Here is a 23,188-nt window from a genome sequence, read left to right on the forward strand (position 1 = left end):
AAAATACAAATAACACGTCAACTCGCTCGTTACTAATATTAAACTTGTTTCTAAAGCAATAAACATTACCTATTTTGTTATTTTACTATTTTTTATTGTTATCTACATACAATCGTATTATTAACAACTTATTTTAAACCATTCCATTTGTTTTCATGTTAAAAATCTTACCTAGGTAGTCAATTTTTAGATAACAATATTGGGGATATCAATATTAATTATTAATTCATTTTTAAGCAACCTACCATCAAGGTCTCTCTTAACTGAATATTCGAATGTATGTCGATATTTATTAAATAATGTGTGTGGTAGAAATTATGCAATGATAGAATGTTAGGATGTCTATTTTTGAGCCCACATTTTACTGATTAAATAGAACAATACTCGTACCCGATATGCGTAGTAAATAATTTAAATTTTGACCTTTAGACATTTTCATCAAACTAAATTGGAGAAAACTTCAAAACTATTTTGTTTGCATACAATAATAACACGAAAAACATTTTGTTGAAATTAATTCAACAGTATAGTTTCGGTATTTACACTTAGTACGATATAGGTATATATCGACGTTGCTACGTTATTACGTTGTTCGTAATATACAACCAGGTAATGATTTAAGCTATCTGTATAAGTTTGAAATGTTCATTAATGGTTTAAAATCAAATGAGATGTTTGGAGTAAAATTGATCAAACATCTATTATTAGAGGGATATCATCTTAACTATTAAATGTTTTAAGGTGTTCTTAAGGCCAATACTAATGAATGTATTGGCCAATCAAATTAAAAAAACCGAGATATTCATACAATTATATTAACACAATCACATTGAACACTATTAATGACCCTTAATGCTAATACATTGAATAGGTTAAATACAAGAATATTATATTATGTCAACGTGGCATTTATCATTTCCGTTACATTTGTTGTATGAAGCACATATTATGGATCAATAATGAAACAATATAATACATGTATATTAAATTATCATTAAATATTCAGCTTTAACTGATCCAATACCATTACGGAAAAATGTTTAAAAGGCACTACCTAGTACCTACAACCAGAATTCAATAATAAAAATTAATAAATTATGGACCGATTATACATGTTACTACGTGACTAATAACTAATTTGTTAAATATATTTGGTTTGGAATGAAATGCACCGCTAAAAAAGTATCTATACCAATATATTGAATAACATACATTTTTTATTGTATTTAAGTTATTTTCCATAAATCTACATTGGACCTATACCAACAATTTAAAACACACTCTCGATAATTGTATATAAGCAGTATATATATTTTTCAACTTCATCTCTCCATTACCCCTAAAGTTATATACTCATATTTATTTTTATTTTTTATTCTCCGAGAAGATAATGGGGCCCACTGAACATGTTGGTATTTGTATTGCATTTGTGTTTGCTTGTGTATTATCATTCCACAATCGATCATTATGACATAACTTGCTGAAAATATGGATCCATTAACAAGAATTTGTTTAGAAAGATCAATCGAAGCGGTAATAGATGCTTGCTTAAGTCCATCAGATTTGTATGGAACAAATACAGCTGTATCACAAATTTAAAGATTTATGAACAACTTAATTCAAAATGGTTTTTTCATAAATGTATTTTTTTAAGCAATATCAAGTTTTAATTTAAGTTTTGGAAACACTAAAAATAAACTTTCCAGTTTTTATTCTTACATCTAAACTGACAGAATATGAACAAGTTAAAATGTTGACAACGTGTAATCCATTTTTGTTGAATTTCATAATTGGATACTTTGTTCTTCGGAATAAATACAAATTTAGTTATAATCTTAGTAGAATAATCATATAACACTAGCTTTATAGCCACTTCTGATTTAAATATGTATTAATCTTAGTAGAATAATCATATAACACTAGCTTTATAACCACTTCTGATTTAAATATGTATTTGAGTAATATTTGACAATGAACTATTAATATCTGTTATTAGGAACATTTTTCCCATGGAGAGAAAGAAAACTCGATATTACTAAACGATGATATTTATTTGATGGAATATCGAATTCGTGGCTATCATATCATACCATTTTCATACGTTTTGGTAACTAAATTCAAAATAATTATTTAAATAATATATTTTATTTTTATATGAATTTAACTATTCAAATAATATAAAAATATGTTGTAATTAGATAAATGTTTGGGAAATGTATGTGGAAATGTTATCCAAAAATATTTCCGAAGAGCCTGTACAATTCTATAACATACAATTCAAAAATAATGACAAAATTCATCCAACTAGTAAACATTCGTGATGTACGAGTAAAAAAAAAAACATGAAATTCTCATACTCATACAAAAGAGAATTTCTAATTTTTCAGATTTGGCAGAATTTTATATTATGATACAATGGGGATCTGGTTTATTTGAAATTAGTCTTAATGATGAAGTCATTTTTTCTGGTCACATAAGTTTTATAAACAACTTGAGTTTAAATTTTAAACCAGAAAGCTTGAACATTTTTGATAAAAAATCCGACTATTTCCAAGGTTAGGTAACTATATGTAGTTTTGAAAAATAATGGGTACAATTTAGGAGACAACTTCAAAAGTATCATACATTTTGATGTTTATAAAAATAATATCCAAGGTTCAGTAAAATGGGAAAACGATTGGATTTATTTTTTAAATGGCTTACTAGAGTTTCCATTATTAGAAAATTTAGGCATTTGTCAATTAGAAGCTCCAGTTTCCATTAGACAAATTATTATTAACCCCAATGTGTTCAATAAATGCACAGTAAAAAGTATTTACGTAAATATTTTTACGATGACTTTAATGTTTATAATATTACTTTAAGTACCTCTACTATTTACCGTGTGTTACGTCACTTTAAAATATGTTTTAAGTGAGTACCTATATTTGTTTAATACAAGTTTCTTAATCTCTTAATTGTATTATGTGGGTATCTATGATAAAAACTCTAATAATAGTGGTCTGCTCGTGTCTTTATTAAGGGGCAGTATTTAGGCAATATGCAATTCTTTTGCTGCCGCCCATGGCATTTGTGTTAGTTGTCAATGATTAGTGTAAGTGTGATTGTATGCTGGGGGGCTATCTATACATGCGCTGCACACTCACACATGTAAACAGCATCGCCCACCAAAAATGAAAAGCGTGATTTTTGGATCAAAACATGCTTTTCTAGGAAAACTCTCAGGCACTGCAGAGTGGTCTGATCTGATTAATTTTCTTTTCATTAGAAATAGGGTAATTTTTTACACAGCTCATCGGACTTTGATTATTAATTTCGGTGCATACAACAAACATAATAAAAAAAAAAGCTTGTGAAAATTAGTCGTATTCAAAATCGTATTATATTGTTTAGGAATATAATTTTGAAAATCCAAATACAATGAGCCTTGTAAAAATGTTTCTCTATCAAAAAAAAAAAATATCAAAATCTGATCACTCTACGGTACGTGAGAGTTTTTCCTGTAAGGCATTTTATTGAGAAAAAAAGCATTATTATAAATATTATATGCTGATAACATATTTCGTATTTTTACAAATAAATAATAACATTATAAATTTGTTTTTATATACGATATTAATTATTGAACAAATACCAAAACAAAAAAAAATATTTTTATGAAAATTTGTAATACAATTTTTGCTTTAAGAAAAAAACTGAATAAAATGTCTCCAATGTTTCCATTCATATTTTTTTTTTTTGATTGAGATGGCCATTTTTTTTTATAGCTTTAAGTAAACACTAATATAGCTCAACAATTATAAATAAAAAAGTACATTTAAATTAATTGAAGATGGACATTTTATTACAATGTAAACTTAATACTAAAAGATGTCAATATTAATTTAAATATTAAAATAAATCAATCTATAGTTTGATTTAAAGCAAAAAATATATTATCTCGGTTTGCTTGTCGGTTTTTTCGATATTTAAATTTATAAGGTGAAGTTCTCGTGTGTAAGATATTAACGATAAAAACTACTCATATGTCATAAGCATAACATTGAAAAAACATGAATATTTTATTAACAATTATTTCTTTACTACGAAAATAAATTACAATTACAAAAGTCGTTTTGATATACCTACTAAGGTAACAGAAAAGTTAAATCATTAAAATTTAAATAGGTATGTATGCACATGTAAAATAATAAAACCAAAAGGATATATAAAAGTTTAAAAAATATATAATTATTAATTCTTATGATGAATAGTATCAAGTAAAATTTTTCATACAGAGGTAATTATTTTATCATCCTTAGAATATACTTATAGCATAACATCTGTTAGAATTTATTAAATTAATCAATATTTCATAGTTTTATACAAGTTACCTATAGACATCAAACAAATGTATTTGATGGTAAATTAAGCATAAATGCATCATATACTTTGATTACGTAGATATGTTTTTTATAAAATAAATTCAAAATTTGACAACACATTGGATTTATTTTAAAACTTGGTATGTTTTGCAGTATTTATGACAATTGAAAATGTATCTGCTATACTTTATGAGATGACTAAGGGGCGTAGCCAGAGGGGCTAAGGAGTATGAGGCTGTAGCCCCATCCCCCCACACAAAATTCCTGGTCGTCACACGAGTGGTGTATCTTGTATCAAGGTCTATTTAACGTCGTCAGTACATTTATATTATTTTGGTTGATCGAAGTTACGTACATTATACATTTACGAACCAATAACCATTGAGTAGTATTTTAAAATACACTTTATTTCTCACATATTTTATTACAAAATTTAGCACGAATATTGTTCAGACACGTAGTAAGACAAGGAGAGGGCGCTATCAGTACACGAAAACCGTCGTCGACGAGACAGACGCGGTATGCTGCATTATATCATTATATCATTTTTTATAATTGCCGCACGTCGTCGTTCATGTAGGTACCAAAGCTATCGAATTTTCGTATGCCGAAACTTCGTTTGTAGTAATTGTGGACAATGCGGATTTTGGGGTTGTATTGAATGATAAAATATCAATCTACACTGATAATTAATTGGATAATAAAAAACCTATAGTACAATATATAATACACACATTTATATACATATACATATATATATATATGTATAAATATACAATACATTAGTACATAAATGATGTAAGTACCTAGATATTACCTAAATAATGTTAATTTTATTGCAGGTAAAAAACGGTTCTAACCAAATCAGGTAAAAAAAAGTTGTGGTCGGGAAATACAATAATTATATATTTTGCATATAATATAACTATTGTTCCACATTTTAAAAATTAAAATTATGTTGAAGTAAAAGTTAAAAAAAGAAAATTAAATACATTCATATTTGTAGGATACACATTTTACAAATGTTAGTGAATTAACTAATTTTTTTATATACTGATTGATTTTATTTTTAATTGATTTCTGACTAATACTCTCACATTTTTTATTAGTTTCTAAATCTAGAGGAATTTACTAGAAAAAAAATGTTTAAAAAGGTCGCAATCGGTTTTACATTGGGCCCCGTAAAACTTATACAAATAATTATTACCTGTTTATCTAACCCATCGTTTCTCAACCTTTTTAGTGTCGCGACCCCCCTAAATAGGTATAAAATATGGTTAATCACTTCGCGACCCCCTCCCTCCATCTATATTAGGTAAAAATTTGAACAATAAAAATATCCTATCATTAACCAAACGTAATATAACATTTGAAATATCAATTTATAAATACCATAATATCTATGTATATCATTATCGGGATAATTTTATTATTATTATTTAAATTTTTGTTTTTCAATAAAAAGTCTTAAATATTTAAATAAAAAGGTACATTTTGTAAATCAGCGTTTTATTATTTTTTACTTACTCAACCCCAAGTCAAGGTGTTTGCGACCCTCCTGGGGGTCGCCCCCCCTGCTTGAGAAACGCTGATCGATCCGGTATTCTGGCGAAGTTTAAAATCGCCCCTAAAAAGTTGTACAATAATCGTGCAACACAAATAAGGTGCATATGACTGAAAATGTAAAATACGTCTACCTATAAACCCTATAGACTAAAGCCGTATGATCATATTATACTGTGAGGTACATAACATTGAATGAGTAGTTATAACTGATTATAATTTATAAACACACAATATTAATTAATTCTGAGATATATCGTTTCATTTTATAATGTAAAAAATATTTTAAAAAGAACAGCAATTTCACTTAAGTTGTTTGTTTCTCACAAAATACGATATATATTTTTTTTTTATTACTTAATTTATACAATTTATATTTCCACAATCTGTTACATAAATTTTGAACAATAAGTGAAATTGATGAATTATATAACTATGGCGTGAAGGACGGATTAAAGATACCTTCCAGTGAAGGCACTTTTACAGTTAAAGATGTAAAAAAAAAAAAGTGTTAAACAACATAATACGATATCCACCGGAATATTGTACAGACACGGGACGATAGTATTACAACAAGAGGGCGCTAGTGGTACATGATCGTCGTCGTCGACGGCAGACTCGAGGCCGCCGTATTCCGCCGCACGTCGTCATTACACGTAGGAAACCATTTCCGTAGACGGTGGCTGTCAGTGGTGGCCATCGTCGAATTGTTGTACGTCGTTTGTACAAATTCCATAGTGACCATACTGATCGTGTTGTGTTCAAACTTTTTTTTACAAATTCATATGTATTTACGACTATGTAACAAAAGAAAAAGCAAGTTTGTGTAGAAACAGTAAACGAAATACGTGTTTTTGGACAATCATATTTCGTGTACGCGTCTGCTTTTTTCTGACGATAGATGGCGCAATTGAACTGTACCATTTCTTTGATCGTATTATCGACAATTATTCTATCAAATTATATATTTAATTGCAATTATCTTCAACCGGTGAAGTGTAGCACATTAAATATTGACGTGTATGACCATTTCCTAAAATGCGATTTTTGGAAAATCGATATTTTCGCTTTTTCGAACACGCTCAAATTTGAAACTACAATCGTTTTAGAATTGCTTCTATCTTTAAGATACCTCAGAGATGTTGGAAGAGTATCGCTTCTCGGCCTATCGGCTAAGATCAAAGTGTAGTATCTGTTCTTATCAGCTTAACATCTGATACACCTTTCATCGAAAGGTTCAAATGTTAAACTAATTTTTTCAAAATTGGTGGAGATTTTGGGGCTTGCTCCTGCTCCACCGCGGGTTGACCCGGTATTGCAGTACCACCGGGAACGGCCCACATATCAAATAAAGGTAGTAACGCTCTTAATACACTTGAACTTCAAAATTTGTTTTTGAAATTTATTTTTGAAATTTTGAAATTCGAAAAAAAAATTTGGAAATTTTTGAATTTTTAAATTTCGAAGTTTTTGGAAATTGGTTGTATGAGATTTCAGGTGTTTAAATTATTTTGTAAAATACTCGTTATCATGGTTTCCGAATATTCAAATTTAAAGACTGAATTTTAAACATTCAAAATTAAATATTTAGAGAATCTCAAATTCTCGTGATTTTGAAAACACGAAATAGTTAATGGTTTTCTTTGGGAGATTCTAAATACCTACACTAGGATTTTATCGACTGGAGTATAGTACTTATATACTACTTCAGAACATTTTCGAATAGTAAAAAAAAGTATTGTTTTATTACATTGATGAGTGGTGACCACAGTCCACAACTAGAGCTATTTTATTATAACCATGCAGAACGTTTCGTATTGTTTGAAAAAAGTAGTAGAATACAACAATTAATATAAACGAATAATTATTATTTGTATTTAGTCATGGAAGGAGATCGTGGGATGCCAGACCCAAGTTCGGACGAATACTTACACCAAATAACATGATATATTAATATACAAAAATAATAACTGGGTAGTGATCTCTTTGTTAATTGGACAACGTATGACAATAAAATTCTAATGATTATTAGATTATTATCGATGTATATTTTACTTATAAATTATAGATTTTTTACAAAACATCAGTCAACCTTAGAATGGATTGTTTATTTATATCGATATTTTGCTATGACTCAGATACTGGTTTAATTCCGTACCTGTGGGGGGCACCGGGGACAAGTGCCCTCCCTCCAATTTGTTTTATGAATAATAATATCGTAACAGGTAATAAACATTCTAAGTCCGATCTATTTAGCATTTATTATGATTTATGAAATAATTCGTATCGATAAATGTCGAATACGACCATAATAGAACCGATGCTAATTTCTTACGTTATTGTTACAGTGCCATCGCCATAATTTTGTATACATTATAACCATGGACATGTATAAACAACTAGATAGCCGTCTTTGGTTTTTGCCCTTTGAAGGCAAAATCGCCATATGCCTAAACGACAATGTTTATATTTTAATGTGATAACAGTAATTGATAATAAAACAAAATATACTGTTTCTTATAGTTACAAATAATTTCATTTTATTTCCAACTTTTCAAATCTACCAGTTTATCGATCTATGTACTTATATTATATAAGAGAGATGGCAAATCCATGGCACAAGATTTTGTGGGCACGCGAAAATTTTTACTATTATATATTATATATAATATTATACTAGCTGCCCGAACTTCCTCCGGAAGAAATTATTTTTTTATAATTTAATTTAAAAACATAAGACTACCTATTTTGGTTATACAAATAATACAACGATTAAAAAATAAAATAAATAAATAAAAAAAAAGAAACAGACATCGTTATCGGTGAATATATGAAAATAATTGGTAATTAGTTAATTATTATTATTATTATTATTATTATTATTATTATAATGAGGGATCAAAACCGGTTTCCTTCGTCTCCAAAATCAAGTTAGATTCTTATATATATAATAATAATAAATAATATTATAGATTATAGAATATAGGTAGGTAATAGGTAAAAATATTTTGTTCATACAGCTTTTATCGGTCATTATTATGTACCTAAGTTAACCTTTTTATACATTAATTATATGATCGAATTATAATATAACAAAATATAATTTTTATTACGGCATGCTCTAAAAAAAAGGTTATTTTGGGCACGCAGGTGTCAAAAGGTTTTCCATCCCTGTTATATAATCTGATTTTATTTCATTTATTCATCAATTTATCATGTACCAACTATATTATGTCTATATCCATGCCTGATACTTGTTTTCATAACGTGTTATTTGTATTAAAAACGTTCCATTTGCTATTTTAAGTAATTATTATTGTAGGAGTCAATTTTCTTGTGAACATTCTGTGAATGCCAATTGCCCTTATGATTTAGTTCGGGCCCATTGAGTTAACATTATAACCCTTGCACAAATAATATTACGAAAATAAAATTTATAACAACTATATCCTTCAGCCGATGTTCTTGATTTTTTTTACAAATTATCGTTTGATTTTGAAGTAAAGATTAACAAAAAATTTCTAAACGTTCAAAACAATAATTGCAGTAGTTATTTGCATTTTTGTATTCCGTGTAATAACAAATCGATATTTTGTCGATATATTATATAGTATATTATACTTTTCCTTTGCCGGGATTTTCAGATAAATTTAGTCAAGACTTAATGAAGTCAACTAATTTCAATAAAAAATTCTCCATTGGAAAAATCATTGGTGTTTTGTGTCCTTTTTCGAGGGTCACATAAATTCCATCATGTCACAGTTCAAATGTACGTGATAAAATATTACTTCGCGAGACAATCATTGTGTACTGCTGTAGAATAATAATCTTGAATGATCAGCTCCCATTTGTATTGACATTTTCTTTACATATAGTTTTTTGCAAAAATAATGACTTCAGTGATTTTGCACATTTTAAGATTTAGTTCAGTGCAGCAGTGCAGGGCTCTCAGTCTCAGATGTTAGGTATCTCGGAAACGCTATATCTCTATGAATGACGATCATTAGTAACTAGTACCTACCTAACATCTGAGGGGCGCATGTAAACTCCGCCACAACTCACAACTATATGACATGTTCATTTGAACTATGTTAATGTGTGAGTAGTAAATTAACATTAGTGTGTGTTTCCGATAATCGCTGTCATCCAGCGTCTTGCAACCGCCACCAAAAGGAACTCTCGCACATGCACGCACTTGATAATAAATCACGAAAAATGAAATATATTTATTTTATTTTTATTTATTTATTTATTGTTATAAACGCTTAAAAGGCTCAAGTATAGTACAGATAAATATAGAAATCATGGTGAATCATAAATGATTACAATTATAACGCTATCGTAAGGAAAGAGCAAAAAAATAAAAATAATAATATATTTTTGTTTGAATAACTATAGAAACTACTAAAAGCGGTAGTAATTAAAACATACTTCCTGAAGTTCGACTGTAATAATTTTGAAAAGTGGTTTAAGTTGTATCACTTTTTTGATTTAAAATCAGATGTGCCCAAAATAAATACAAATGTAATGTGATAATTTCATGGAGTTTTTGAAAAAAATTCAAAATCGACTTTTTAAAAATCTTAGATATTTTGTCAAAGCATTAACTATACATAATATTAAAAATTGAAATCGATCATTTTGGACTATATGTTATTTACCACAGCTTATTGTTTTAAACATATATTGTGAAATGCGTGTACTTTGATCCTCTTCACAAATTAAATCTTGTACAGTTCTACACATCATAATGATAAAATAACAACTGTGCTAACTAAATCCGGTAAGTCAAACGGTAATGCATAATAATATATTATTTTATTGCTTATTGTAAGACGCCCCAACGTTTATGAGGTATGCAATATTACAAGCATGTCTGAGATTTTTGTTTAGGTTGTTGAACCATACGTGCCTACCGTGTGAGAGGCAACTATTTCATACAAAGTCAAGGGCGTGCAGTCTTTTTAAATCACAGGTTTTATACCATTTTAAACCCCACCCACACAATTGTAATTATTATTAATTTACAACAATTTAAATTTTATTATTTTTTTTGTCCATACAAAGTTATAACATAATGCATATACGTTGCTACGATACTGTTGACTTTGTAGGTATTGATTAGACGTTATCCTCCTTAAAGAAGACCCGACAAAACGGCATTTTTCATTTTATTTACCTAATATAAGCAGGTAAGTTGTTTTGTGTTTCAAAATGATGTGTAACAAAAGTCTTATTAAGTATTTGTAAAAATGCATTAGCTAAGATATTCTAGATTGTTTAAACCATCCTTATCATTAAATAGTATATTATATTCTTTACTAAATTGTTCAATGAGCATAAATGAATAAATTCTTAATAAATTTACAATTCTAAATCTATTATAATAGATAATTAACAATACTTACGTACATAATACAGTACATTTTTCATTTTTCATTATTAAATATTAAATTATACATCTGTGAATAATCACTTATTTAGTTCGTAAATTTCGTCGACTTCATAATGAGTCAATGATATTTCAAGCTCATAAACTAATGAAACTTATTGCACTCATTACGAATATTATTTATTAGTGATTTAAATTCGAGATACACACAAACATTTATTATATTATACTAAAAAATATTATTTAACATTATTTTTTTTAGGTTTTTTTCTTAAAATATTTCCTCATCATGGATAAATTATCAACCCCTAACCGTCAGCTCTCGATGTGTAATATGATTTCCGATGGTTTATCTGAAACAAACGACCAAGGCGTCCCAAAATCATGTGTCACTCATAACATCTGTGCAGATAGCCCCAAACTGGAGAACAATTATTTTACATTTCTCCAGTGGCAGAAACACAACCAGGAACTACTAGGCCGATCAATTCAGGGCCATCATCAATCAAATGTGTAAGATTTTTATGATGTAAATGTATTATTTTAAAATCATCGAATTATAATATTATGTACTATTAAATAAATATAAACTTAGGGTTGAGTATAATGTACAGCGTGCAATAAACACATTATCCGGGTCTGTGGATAAATGTATGTCAGATAATACCAATAAAATTGCTGGTATGGCCAGAAATATAGACAGATGGAAAGCATACATGAGCCAAGTTATAGAGAACATGCGAGACGAAATCGATTTACTGGTGTTGAGCAAAACAAAAATTCAAAAAGCCCAAACGGCATTGCATATTATATGTTCCATATCTACTGAGTGCTTAGAACGACGGTCGTTTAGATTGGACACGGATCTCACTTTGGATCCTGGACAAGTGGAGCTCGTTAAAGTATTACTTAAATCCTTAATCACATTTGTATTGACATCTCAAGTTCTATAATAATGTTTAAATAGGAAAAAGAACTAATTACCGAAATAGGAAATTTATTTTGTCGCACGTTGTGCCAGATACAAGTTCAATTAGATCGCAATAAAAATGTGAAGGTTCGACTCGAAAAAAATTGGAGTGACAAATATCAGTCATTTCAAATTGATACCATTAATTTAGGGCTGAATATTCAGACACCTATCATTATGTCACATGAGGATGTTATAAAAGATTCTGAAAAGTAATCAAATCTTAAATCTGAAACTTGTGCTTTTTCAATTTTAATATCCACATACATATTATTATTGTCTTATTATTATAGCACTTGTTTGTCAGTACCAGAGTGGGAAAAAATCACTAAAAGTTTATATGAAGAAGCTGAACAAGTTTTGAATGAATCAAGACAATTGAGATCCCTAGTCGACGATGTACTCAAGAAAAGCGCAAATAGATTAAGAGATCAAGCTGACGCAGTTGATATTGCTCTGGCGCGGTTCATATCCGACACTCAACAAATTGGACAAGCAATAGAAAACGACTTGAAACAAGTAACTAAATAATTTGAAAAATACATTTCATTCTCAAATTAAGAAATATGTGTGTCATCTATATGTACAATGTTATGATTTTTTAATTCTAAAAGAATTTGAATTATTACGTTTTAACTTTTGACCTTTAAATACCTAGGTGCATGTATTAAAATATTTTTATTTGAAATATTGCCATCAATTAAATATCAATTGTTGTAACATGAAGCTAATATATAATTAGACATAAATAATTACAAGTCGAAGAGATTACGTATTCACTCCTCTAATTAAATAAGCTTGCAACTTGAGTTCAATGTCCTACGCAATAATTTCGTATTTTATTCTCAAATATTATCTTCTATCTAATAATAAATTATGTATAATAGATAGTCTTTAATATTTAAAGCGGTTGCTGTGCCAAGTAAATTACCTTTAAAATATAATAAAAGTATCTTACTTCCTTTGGTTACTTAAAAAGTAATTTCGTTACAGTTATTTGTCATATTTTGTAAGTTTCACATTTATTAACAATAATTAACAATAATGTTATTTTTAATGAGTAGTTGGAGATTTGATATTTTAATCAATTATGATTTATGAAGTACACCATTTACACGCTACGTGTTATTATTATTTATAGACCAGAAAATATTGTAATACAAATTTAATGATGATTGTTATATTTCATTTAATTATTTCTTAAATAATGTTTTATGTAAATTACTCATAATCGATGATAAATTTAAATAATTGAAAATGTGTCTTGAAATAAGATAGTAATGAATAATTATATTGATATGTATATATATTGTATAGTAACTTTTATAATTGTATGAATTTTGTTTCATTGAACAAACTAGGTGGTTCAACGGTTGGGTGATTCGGAAAATTTAATCGGAGACCTCCTTCGAGTAATAATGAATTTAGAAAAAGCAAAACAAACTGCCGAAACAAGATTACACAATCGGCTGAAACGTCCGGGGGATGAAAACGTAAAGGATAATGCACAGCTTAGGTACTTATTTTGCATTCAATTTTTTGGCTGTACAATAATGGAAATATTCCTTGTTTTCCTGACCTCCTAGGTATTATACTTGATTGAAATATACAAGGATATTGCATATATATACCCCTTCTCAATAAAATATTTGATAGTAAAAACAGAAATGGAAGCGTAAAGGGAGCCAATAATAATCAAGTATGTATATGAGCGGAAATTTTGAATTTGTTATCTTTGCAATCGTATTTTTGACGATAGTAAAAATTGATAATAATTGTGAAATCCCTCTACGGAGCCATTTTGTATCTGGTGATAACAATCGAGTCTTATGCAATAACGTCCTATATAATTCAACCATGGCTTTATACCTATAGTAAAATAATTAATGCTATAATGTATTTACCTATAGTATAAATAAATAATATTTCTTTTAGCCTCATTTCGGAAGTTAAAAACCTAAGCGATCAATTAAACACCCTCAATTATCAGTTAGACTGTGCCAGAACAGGACATTTGGGCTTGCAACAAGCTCGTTCGCTACTCGAAGACGATTCTCGTATTAAAAGGAAAACGCTTTGGATCGATAGCATTAGATGTCAAAGGACACGAGCGCATTATCCTTCCCTGAACATATTGATTGGCCACTGAAGCGCTGTGATAATTTGAAAATTAATAAAAATCATATAAATATTTTTGTTGTGGCCCAGCAAAGTACAAATAATATACCATGCTATATATCAATACAATACTCATTACTCACCATAACTAACTATCAAATTATCATTTAACGATATAAACTCAAATGATCTTGCAGGCACTGAGCTGGACGACGTATCTATTTATTCATGTATAATACGCATTTGCAAGCAACTCACAATTTTATTTATCAAACTAAATTAAACACAGTATTATTGTATCAATTATTGGTGTTGAGTAAAATATATTAGAATATTAGAATTTATAACTACCTAGTACCTATAGTATACTAAAATATACATTTTTACAATAAACAAGATATAAAGAAAATCTTACATGGTATTATAAAGTGTGCTTAGTATTTTCGGATTTTTGAGGTCATGTACCTACAATTTGAGTATGAAAAAAAATAAAACAATAAAAGATATACAATTTTAAATGATTATAGATAACTCAAACAAAGTCAAAATATTTTTAAAATTTCATCACATATTCAGATCTATATTTTTTGATCAAAATCATTGATTAAATGATATTATTATGCATTTATAATAAGATAATATTTTATTTTATTATTATTTTAAGGGGCTAGAGCCTTCTTGACTTAATATGAATTCATACATTTTTAATTCGTTTAATTAGGAATAGTATGTTGAATATACTAAATTATGTGGTTCAATGTTGGAAAAATTGAAAAACTGAACAGTATTTGAATTATTATAATTATAAATATAAATAAATATTGAGTACCCCAAGACACATTCCTAGACTAGATCCTTGTTATTTCTTATTTATATAAACACTATAATTCATTTTAAAATTGAAAAATATTATTTGGCCGATGATAATTTAGTTTTAATTGAACATACCAATTAATAAATATTAACGAATTAGATTGTATAGACAATATATTTTTTTTGAGTTAAACATTAAAAAATCTTAATATATTTAATTTAATATAAATAAATCCAAAATTGAATTAAAATATGTATATTTATTCAATATTACATGGAGTATATTATTATATTCTATGACAATTATAAATGTTTAAGTCATTTAGAAGCTTGTAATAATATTGTCATATACATTGGAAAACTCCACTAATCTAAAATACTTATAGGTAGGTATAACTATTTATCAAAACTTTAAAGTTTAAATTCAATGACCATATTTTATTCATATGCCTGTATTACCTATATTTCTTCCTTAATTTAAAAGTTATTTTAGAAAAATGTTATCCTAGATTATCTTGGAATTATTTACTTTGCACTTGCCCAATCTGTAGTTTCCTACGGAATACGTGTTTGGGGTCATGCATTTAAATTGCATCTTTATTTACTTAACATGATACAAATAATTATTTGTTAAAAATTCTATTTTAGGGAAATATAAATTAACTCAGTCGGATCATTTTATTCTAACTTTAATGTTGATAATTGAAACTCCATTTAAATTAAAAATGTATTGTGTTACAAATCATAATTTGTATTATGTATACTATCAGAACTTTGACTGTATTAAATTTGTTCACTATTTATAATATAATACTAGGAGTAAAAACAATTCAAATATTATGGATGTTTCATGTACTACTATGCATTTTTGTTAGCAAAGCCTAGTTAATATGGATATTAAATTGTGGTGTAAACATGTCTGTTAATAAGTTTAAGTTATTTAAACATTTTAAAAGGTACGTAAATTATGTTTCACTATATTATAACTACTAGCGTCTAGCAGACCCCGTACACTTGGACTTCGTTGACCGTTATACAAATGGCGACTCTACCTATACATGATTCAAACTTTATTCAACTCATTATTTAATATTCGGTGTAGTGGTGTTCAAAACATTTTCTACTATTTAATATTTATATTAAAATATGTAACCAACAATAATAATTATTTATAAACAAAACAAAAATTTCTATTTCCATCAACCATGGTTTGTGTATCTCAAAACACTTGTGCAGCTGTGCAAGTACCACTTTAAAATTCGAATTTTGGAAAATTCCATCTTAATGCACACTGCACAGTCTGCACACTTCCATGGTGGTACGAAGGTACCGCGAAAATTTCAAGTCTCAAACTATCATTGTTTACGCTCCACGTTTATCAGTCAGTGAATCTGTCTGGTCTCAGGACACTTTCGATTATATTTATGTTATATTTTTATAGTCATACCACCGGCTTTACCCGTGCCAAAAAGGGACCGTCGAGACTAGCTTGTGATTATATGCGAGCAGTATAATCTTACCGGGTAGGCAATCTTCTGCGGTTGATTGAGAACTCTGCGAAGTGCATACTTAAGTGTATAATTTCTAACTCTAAAGTTTCAAAATGTTACTAAGTTTGTCGTTTTGACTTAATACAACCTACTGCAGATTGGATGAAATGTTTTGTAATTTTTGAGATGTAGCTATGAATGAGTGAATTGAATTTGGCTTATATAAATTATATAGTACTGATATAACATTTTCTTTTTATTGAAGCAATATTGTTTATTTATAAATTGTTGATGTACTTCTAATACTTTTTAAATTTCGTTTATTATTAATAAACAGAGTGCGACTAAAGTACCTGACGAATAAAATAACTTTTGCTTTAGTCAATATATTAAAATTCTTTTTTTTATAACAAAAATAACAACATTTTAACTTTAATGAATTTTTTATGGAAAAATTAAAAATAGCCAATTTCTAATCTAATTTTAAGACAAATTTTGACAATAAAAAGGGTCTATTTAGGTCAAGTAAATTATTTTTGAAGTATCAATTTTTTTGGAGTAAATTTATTTGAAACGTCGTGGTTTTTTTCAGAATATTCTTTTTGGTAATTTCTCAGATAATAACATAGGTATGTTTCTTAAATTCTTCATTTTCAATTTTTCCAAATAGTTTGTACAAAAATAGCATGTGTCTGGAAAATAATAATATGTTCTTGTGCTGTAGGTCCATCGGGTGTCGTCGTTGTTTGAATAAACGCGATAACGCTGCAGATTTCCTGAAAACAATAAATAACAAGTGCCGTTGGATCGTGGAATTCCAGCATGCGTATTTATAACGCTAAACGTCGTCTGCTGCAGCCTGCAGGCGTGTGTATATATGCATAATATACACTCGCATCATACAGGTATTTTTCCCATATTTCTTATAATATGAAATGATAATAATATTATCGTCGTAATATCATATTATTATTATATTAATTTTCCGGTGAATTCGATACCCGCCGCCCGTATTTGGGCTCGCGAAACCGGCCGAGAGATGAAAAAATAAAATCTTTTTTTTTTCGTAAGTAAACGCGACGCGCGTGCAGTCGTGAACCTTGTCTTCATTTGCATTGCTGCGGGAACGGCTGTGGCGGCAACCTTCAACTTGGACCGCGAATACCTTACGCCGCCGCACGGCCACTCGGGTGACATCACTCGGATGATTGTATTATTATTACTATTATTATCATTTCACGTCGGGGGAGGCCTTTCACCTGTACGCATTAACATAATAATATTATTATTAATACCCATACTATGTTTATATAACGCTGTACCGTCGTATTGGCAACGGGAATCGTAGCCTAAAGGTAATAATAATATCGGTTTCACACGCACCCACCTGTATATAGGTAATACTATATACGAGCACGACCGTGATACATACCTAAATACATATTTTGCATATCTATAATATCTATATGACTACAACGGGTAGTCCGATAGCAATGTTTACAGAGAAACTGGGTGACGAAAAAAAATATAATATATAAGCCAAACACGCCCATCGTAAATCATGTCCTAAAGCGGAGCTACTTTGATATGATTTTATTTTTTCGTGGGCCGAAATCTGCAAACAATGGTTTCGGAAACAAAACTGACTAACCGAGTATTTCCGCCACGACTCAATATTTTATCATTCGGATGTTTAAATATAACATAATATCCGTTAGGTATAAGGTATAATATTGCTGTGTACAGGCCGTATGTACCTACAGTTTAATAGTTATTGCATGGTTATACACTGATCTCGCGATTCCTACGGCGTATTTGCGGAGAACGCGGAAATTGGGTAGTTACCTACTTAAATGCCTTACCTGTACCTGTATAAGTGTATAATAATAAGTTTGCAGATTCATGAAACGTCGTTGTTTGCAATGTAACCAGTACGGCTAGACTTATAATGTCCATTTATGCATTTGGACTGGCGATATTCTGAATTTGTTCACAAAATATCACAATAATCTATAACACCGGCTTCGCCGTTTTCCCATAACGCAGGAAAACTAAGCGACACAGTAGGTATACCAACACTCCGTTAGCCAAACAAACTATACACTTGTACACTGTACATTCTGCAGGATTAAAACATGCCGGTTCAGGCCTTTCAGGATACCTAATATCTAAATTCTAAATCATTGTGATCATAATAATTAGATTCTATGACAGCATCGAAATGCCTATAATATACCTATTACCTAATATACATAGCAATATTTCTTTACGTTATTATTTATTACTTTATTAGGAACATTGTGGTATATAGTTAAGCTTATGTTAGTTTTCTGATGAAGTTATATACTACATCAACCAATTCCTTAGGCCATTGGGCGCCCGTGCCCACCTGAAATCTTTTTTTAAATCAATGTTTATTTAATTTATAATAATTAATAACTTATATTAACATTGTAATAACGTAATCAAGCACCCAAATATGACAAATTATCATCTCAACATCCATTATCGATAATATTTTCACTCCAGTTTTTATCTTAGAAAGTTTATAAAATGAAGCCGAGTTATATCAATTTTCAATTTATATTACTTACTGAAACATTTGTTTTTTTTTAAAAATAAATAACGAAACAATATTTGCCCCTCCCCCCTCTCCAATTACATTTCTGGCTAAAGAACTGACATACACAATACAAAACTCATGTGAAATGAAAAAATAATCCAACTATATGATTGTTATGTAGGCACTTATTGAAACACGAGACTATACATAATATTGTATAAGACGTATAATAACGGTTTAATGATATATTATAATGATGCAAATTGCTAATAAATGAAATGTCATTTAAGTTTTTGATTTAGAGATATCTGAGTACCAGTCGTTAGTCGTTACAGATATAAATATAGCACATTTATAAGTTCTATAACATTTAATTTTATAAATTATAATACATATATATTTTATGTGCCTGTATAATGTATGCAATATACATAGGCACGGTGGTCCACCGCCGTCCGCCAACCGTCGGTGAATACATTTGTGTTAAGTGCTTAGGTAGGATTATGTTTAATATATACTTTGAATGATTAAAAGGTATAAAATGTTAAACTTCTCAAATTACGTACCCTATTACCTATATAGGTATAATACTGAACTTGTTAATTGGTCAACTATTTCCCCTTTTGTTAATTAAATAAATAATATAATGTATTATGATTAATAATATATTATAATTCATAACTATACCGTTACGTTGGTTTTATTTTTAATTTGAAATGAAACATACGTATCCAATCCTTCGACCGTCTGCATATTTAGCCCTAAAAACAAAATGGAACCAGTTTGTGAATCACGCTGTAACAATTGAGTGACCTGCCAGCATACTCTTTTGCCGTATCTGTCGAACCCGTTCAAGGTATTTATTATTCGTACATGTCATCAGTAACATAATATTGTGGCAAATATGCTGGATTCTCCAACGTTTTCAGTGATACGGATTTTATTTAGGTATATAACTATCTGTAGATGAACACTGATTCAACCAGTTATAAATAATTAATTCTAATGGGCTTTCTCTTGCAAGCTGTCACATAAACAAACTTAATTATAGCAGTATTAGTGACACTAATGGTTATTTTGGCGCCGAATTTACAATCGGTTATTAGCTATATTATACCGATATTCAATTATTAATTATGTTTACATATTTTGTTGCTACCGGAAAGTACTTATTTAACTGTTCAATTTCATAAAGTCGAATACGTAGATCACGTTTTTTTAATTAATAAGTCATGCGGTTCTTAATATTGTTCGACAACTTGTCATATTATTTTAAGAATATGCAATAATTTAAAGATTTTTCTAAACATTATTATATGTACCTATTTGGCTGTATAAATTAATATCATTGACATAGCGTGAAATTCGGTGACTATAGATCTTATATTAGGCCCGGTAAACGTACGAGGCCATCCTCTAAAAAAAGTCATTATCATATACTTATACAGAATTTATTTATTTGTGTTTTTATCAGCGGAGTAGCGATAAATTAAATAAAAATATTAATAATTATTAAATAGTATCCTAGGATCTAATAATAATTATCATTTATTTTTTAATTACGTGTATACATTAAACATTTATCAGAACAATGACATTGTAATATAATATGATATTTAACATACATTTATTTCTACTTGCAATTAATATTCCTAGTCGTGATTTGAGGGAATTTGTTTATGATTTCTCCCAAATTTAATTGCCGTTCCCGCTTATTTTCAATGGAAATAATTTATCAACCACCCAGCCATTCCTATGCCATCATAGGTACTCCGTAAAAATGTTTTTATTATTTTTAATTTTGAGAACCATCCCTCTGCTGCTGCAACTGTAATGGGTAACGTCGATTGAAAAAGAAAAGCAGTGCTATATGCCTATATGCTGCTGATATGTGCTGTTGATGTATATCAGGGTATTTTTTTGTTTGATGAGTATGTTATACGTAGTTTAATAAAATGTTTGCATTTTTTTCTCTTTGACTAATCAATATTACTTATATATTATCTATTGGCTATCCTTAAAACCTGATGGAAAATATATTAGGTATCCAATGAACGAAATCTGGAGAAATATCGTGATCATACTTGTTTTGTAGTACTTATGCTGCCTTGTAAAGTTGTATATAGTTTTTGATTGTTAATTTAACAACTTTATAATCTGTACATACAGATTTTCTTCTATTTTTTTGATTTTTTGATTCTTTTTCATAACATCTTTTATTAAGCAACTTTACTGAAACAGTAAAAATAATAATAATGAACAGTTGATTATTAGGCATGGGAATGATTTTAATATAAATAAAGAAGTCACTGTTAATCATTTTGAAGAAATATTGATAAATAAAACTTTAATTTTTAAATCAATTACCTGCTTTTTATTGGACACAAAAATATATTTTTTTGATGTGATATTTTAACTAACTATTAATTTATGAAAATTGTATAGGTACTTATTAAAAAAACAACTCGTATCTTTGTAATTTATGAGGTGACATTGGGACAACAAAAATGATTTATAAATAATAATCAATTAGGTACCTTTTCATGTACGAGTATTTACCATAGAAAAAAAGTTTTTAAAAAAGTTCACGGTTTTTCATACAATTTTGTATGATGGTAATTTATGTGACACTTAAGAATTTATTCATTAGTTACATATAAGTTTATGAATTATTATAATTTATTAAGATTTCAAGAGGTTTTCCGTGCAAATTACTAAATTTAGATTCCAAATATTACAGTATCAATTTAATGTTTACGCAGAACACAAATTTAAACTTAAGTACCTACCAAGCTTATGACATACAATTATATATAAAGGGTAAATGTATTTTTATCATCATAAACCTGTTTTATGTTGTTAGAATGAAAATATTTTAAAGAGGCAGATCTACCTTCATTTTATTTTTCAAAACTAAAAATAGGTTATTAAAATTTGGAAAATAATATACACTAACACGTCTGTTTTAAAACTAATAAACATTCATATTTACATTTTCAAATTGGTATTTTAGGAATTATTTAAGTTTGAATAATTGATTTTTTAAAACATATAGAGGTATTCCAGTAGGAATAACTATTTTCACTGCTAAACTATATTAAAATAAACGTCCGAGAATAAAAAAATCTAAAAACAAAATTTTTCAAAATCATAATTACGGATATAATCGAGTATATTCCATAAATTTTAATCAAATTAATAAGATAATATTATTGAATTATCAGTATTGTTATGTATTACACGGGTCTGGGTAAATGCGCTGTAGTATTAGAATGGAATGATGTTAATATAATTCAAGGACAGCGAAGGACAATATTACCATCGGCCATCACCTATCGGGGTAGTGACGGTAAATAGAACTGTCTCCACTCAAGCATTGAACAGTGGTGGCAGAACTTTTCCCTGTTCATTATCCAGCCATAAAGAACCAAAGAAATTAAATGAGAAGGAAGGAAACGAGGTTAAGGAAAGAAAGACCAGGAACAAGAAGGGTTCGATGAAACAACAGAAGAATTTCAGTGTAATACTATGTATGGTGGGACTCAGCTTAGACAAGATGCTGGAAACGGAGACTTATCAGGGAGTTAGAATGTTGATTTTCATCTGAGACAATTGTTATCGGACCACTGATGCTTTGGTTAGTAGTTAGTACCTACTACCTACACAGGTTTAAGACATTATTGAACACCCAGCATGTGTAGATTGCCAGGTAGATATGAAAGACACGGAACACCACGCCGTATTTGGATGTTACCGGATGTTGTGGCAAGGTCGTAACTGGGGGATCCAGGGTTCCGAAATTGGGGAGTGGCGAGAGCGAAGTCTAAAAAGTGCTGTTGATCAGAGACAAGGGAGCACGGGGCGATATAACGGGAAAACCAAAAATTAAAACAATAATAAAAATGTACGTGAAAG

General features: G+C 28.8%; 1 protein-coding gene across 1 annotated transcript; it reads left to right on the plus strand.

Annotated features, from left to right (window-relative positions):
- Positions 1-11,585: 11,585 nt before the first annotated feature.
- Positions 11,586-14,671, plus strand: LOC111028348 (tektin-4). The gene is made up of 6 exons (XM_022306962.1): positions 11,586-11,832; positions 11,915-12,221; positions 12,287-12,501; positions 12,583-12,808; positions 13,651-13,805; positions 14,225-14,671. The coding sequence occupies exons 1-6, from the start codon at positions 11,609-11,611 to the stop codon at positions 14,436-14,438; spliced, it is 1,341 nt and encodes a 446-aa protein (XP_022162654.1). The 5' UTR covers positions 11,586-11,608; the 3' UTR covers positions 14,439-14,671.
- The last annotated feature ends 8,517 nt before the right edge of the window (positions 14,672-23,188 follow it).

Source organism: Myzus persicae, unplaced genomic scaffold (genome assembly GCF_001856785.1).
Source record: "Myzus persicae strain clone G006 unplaced genomic scaffold, MPER_G0061.0, whole genome shotgun sequence".
Taxonomy (NCBI): Eukaryota; Metazoa; Arthropoda; class Insecta; order Hemiptera; family Aphididae; genus Myzus; species Myzus persicae.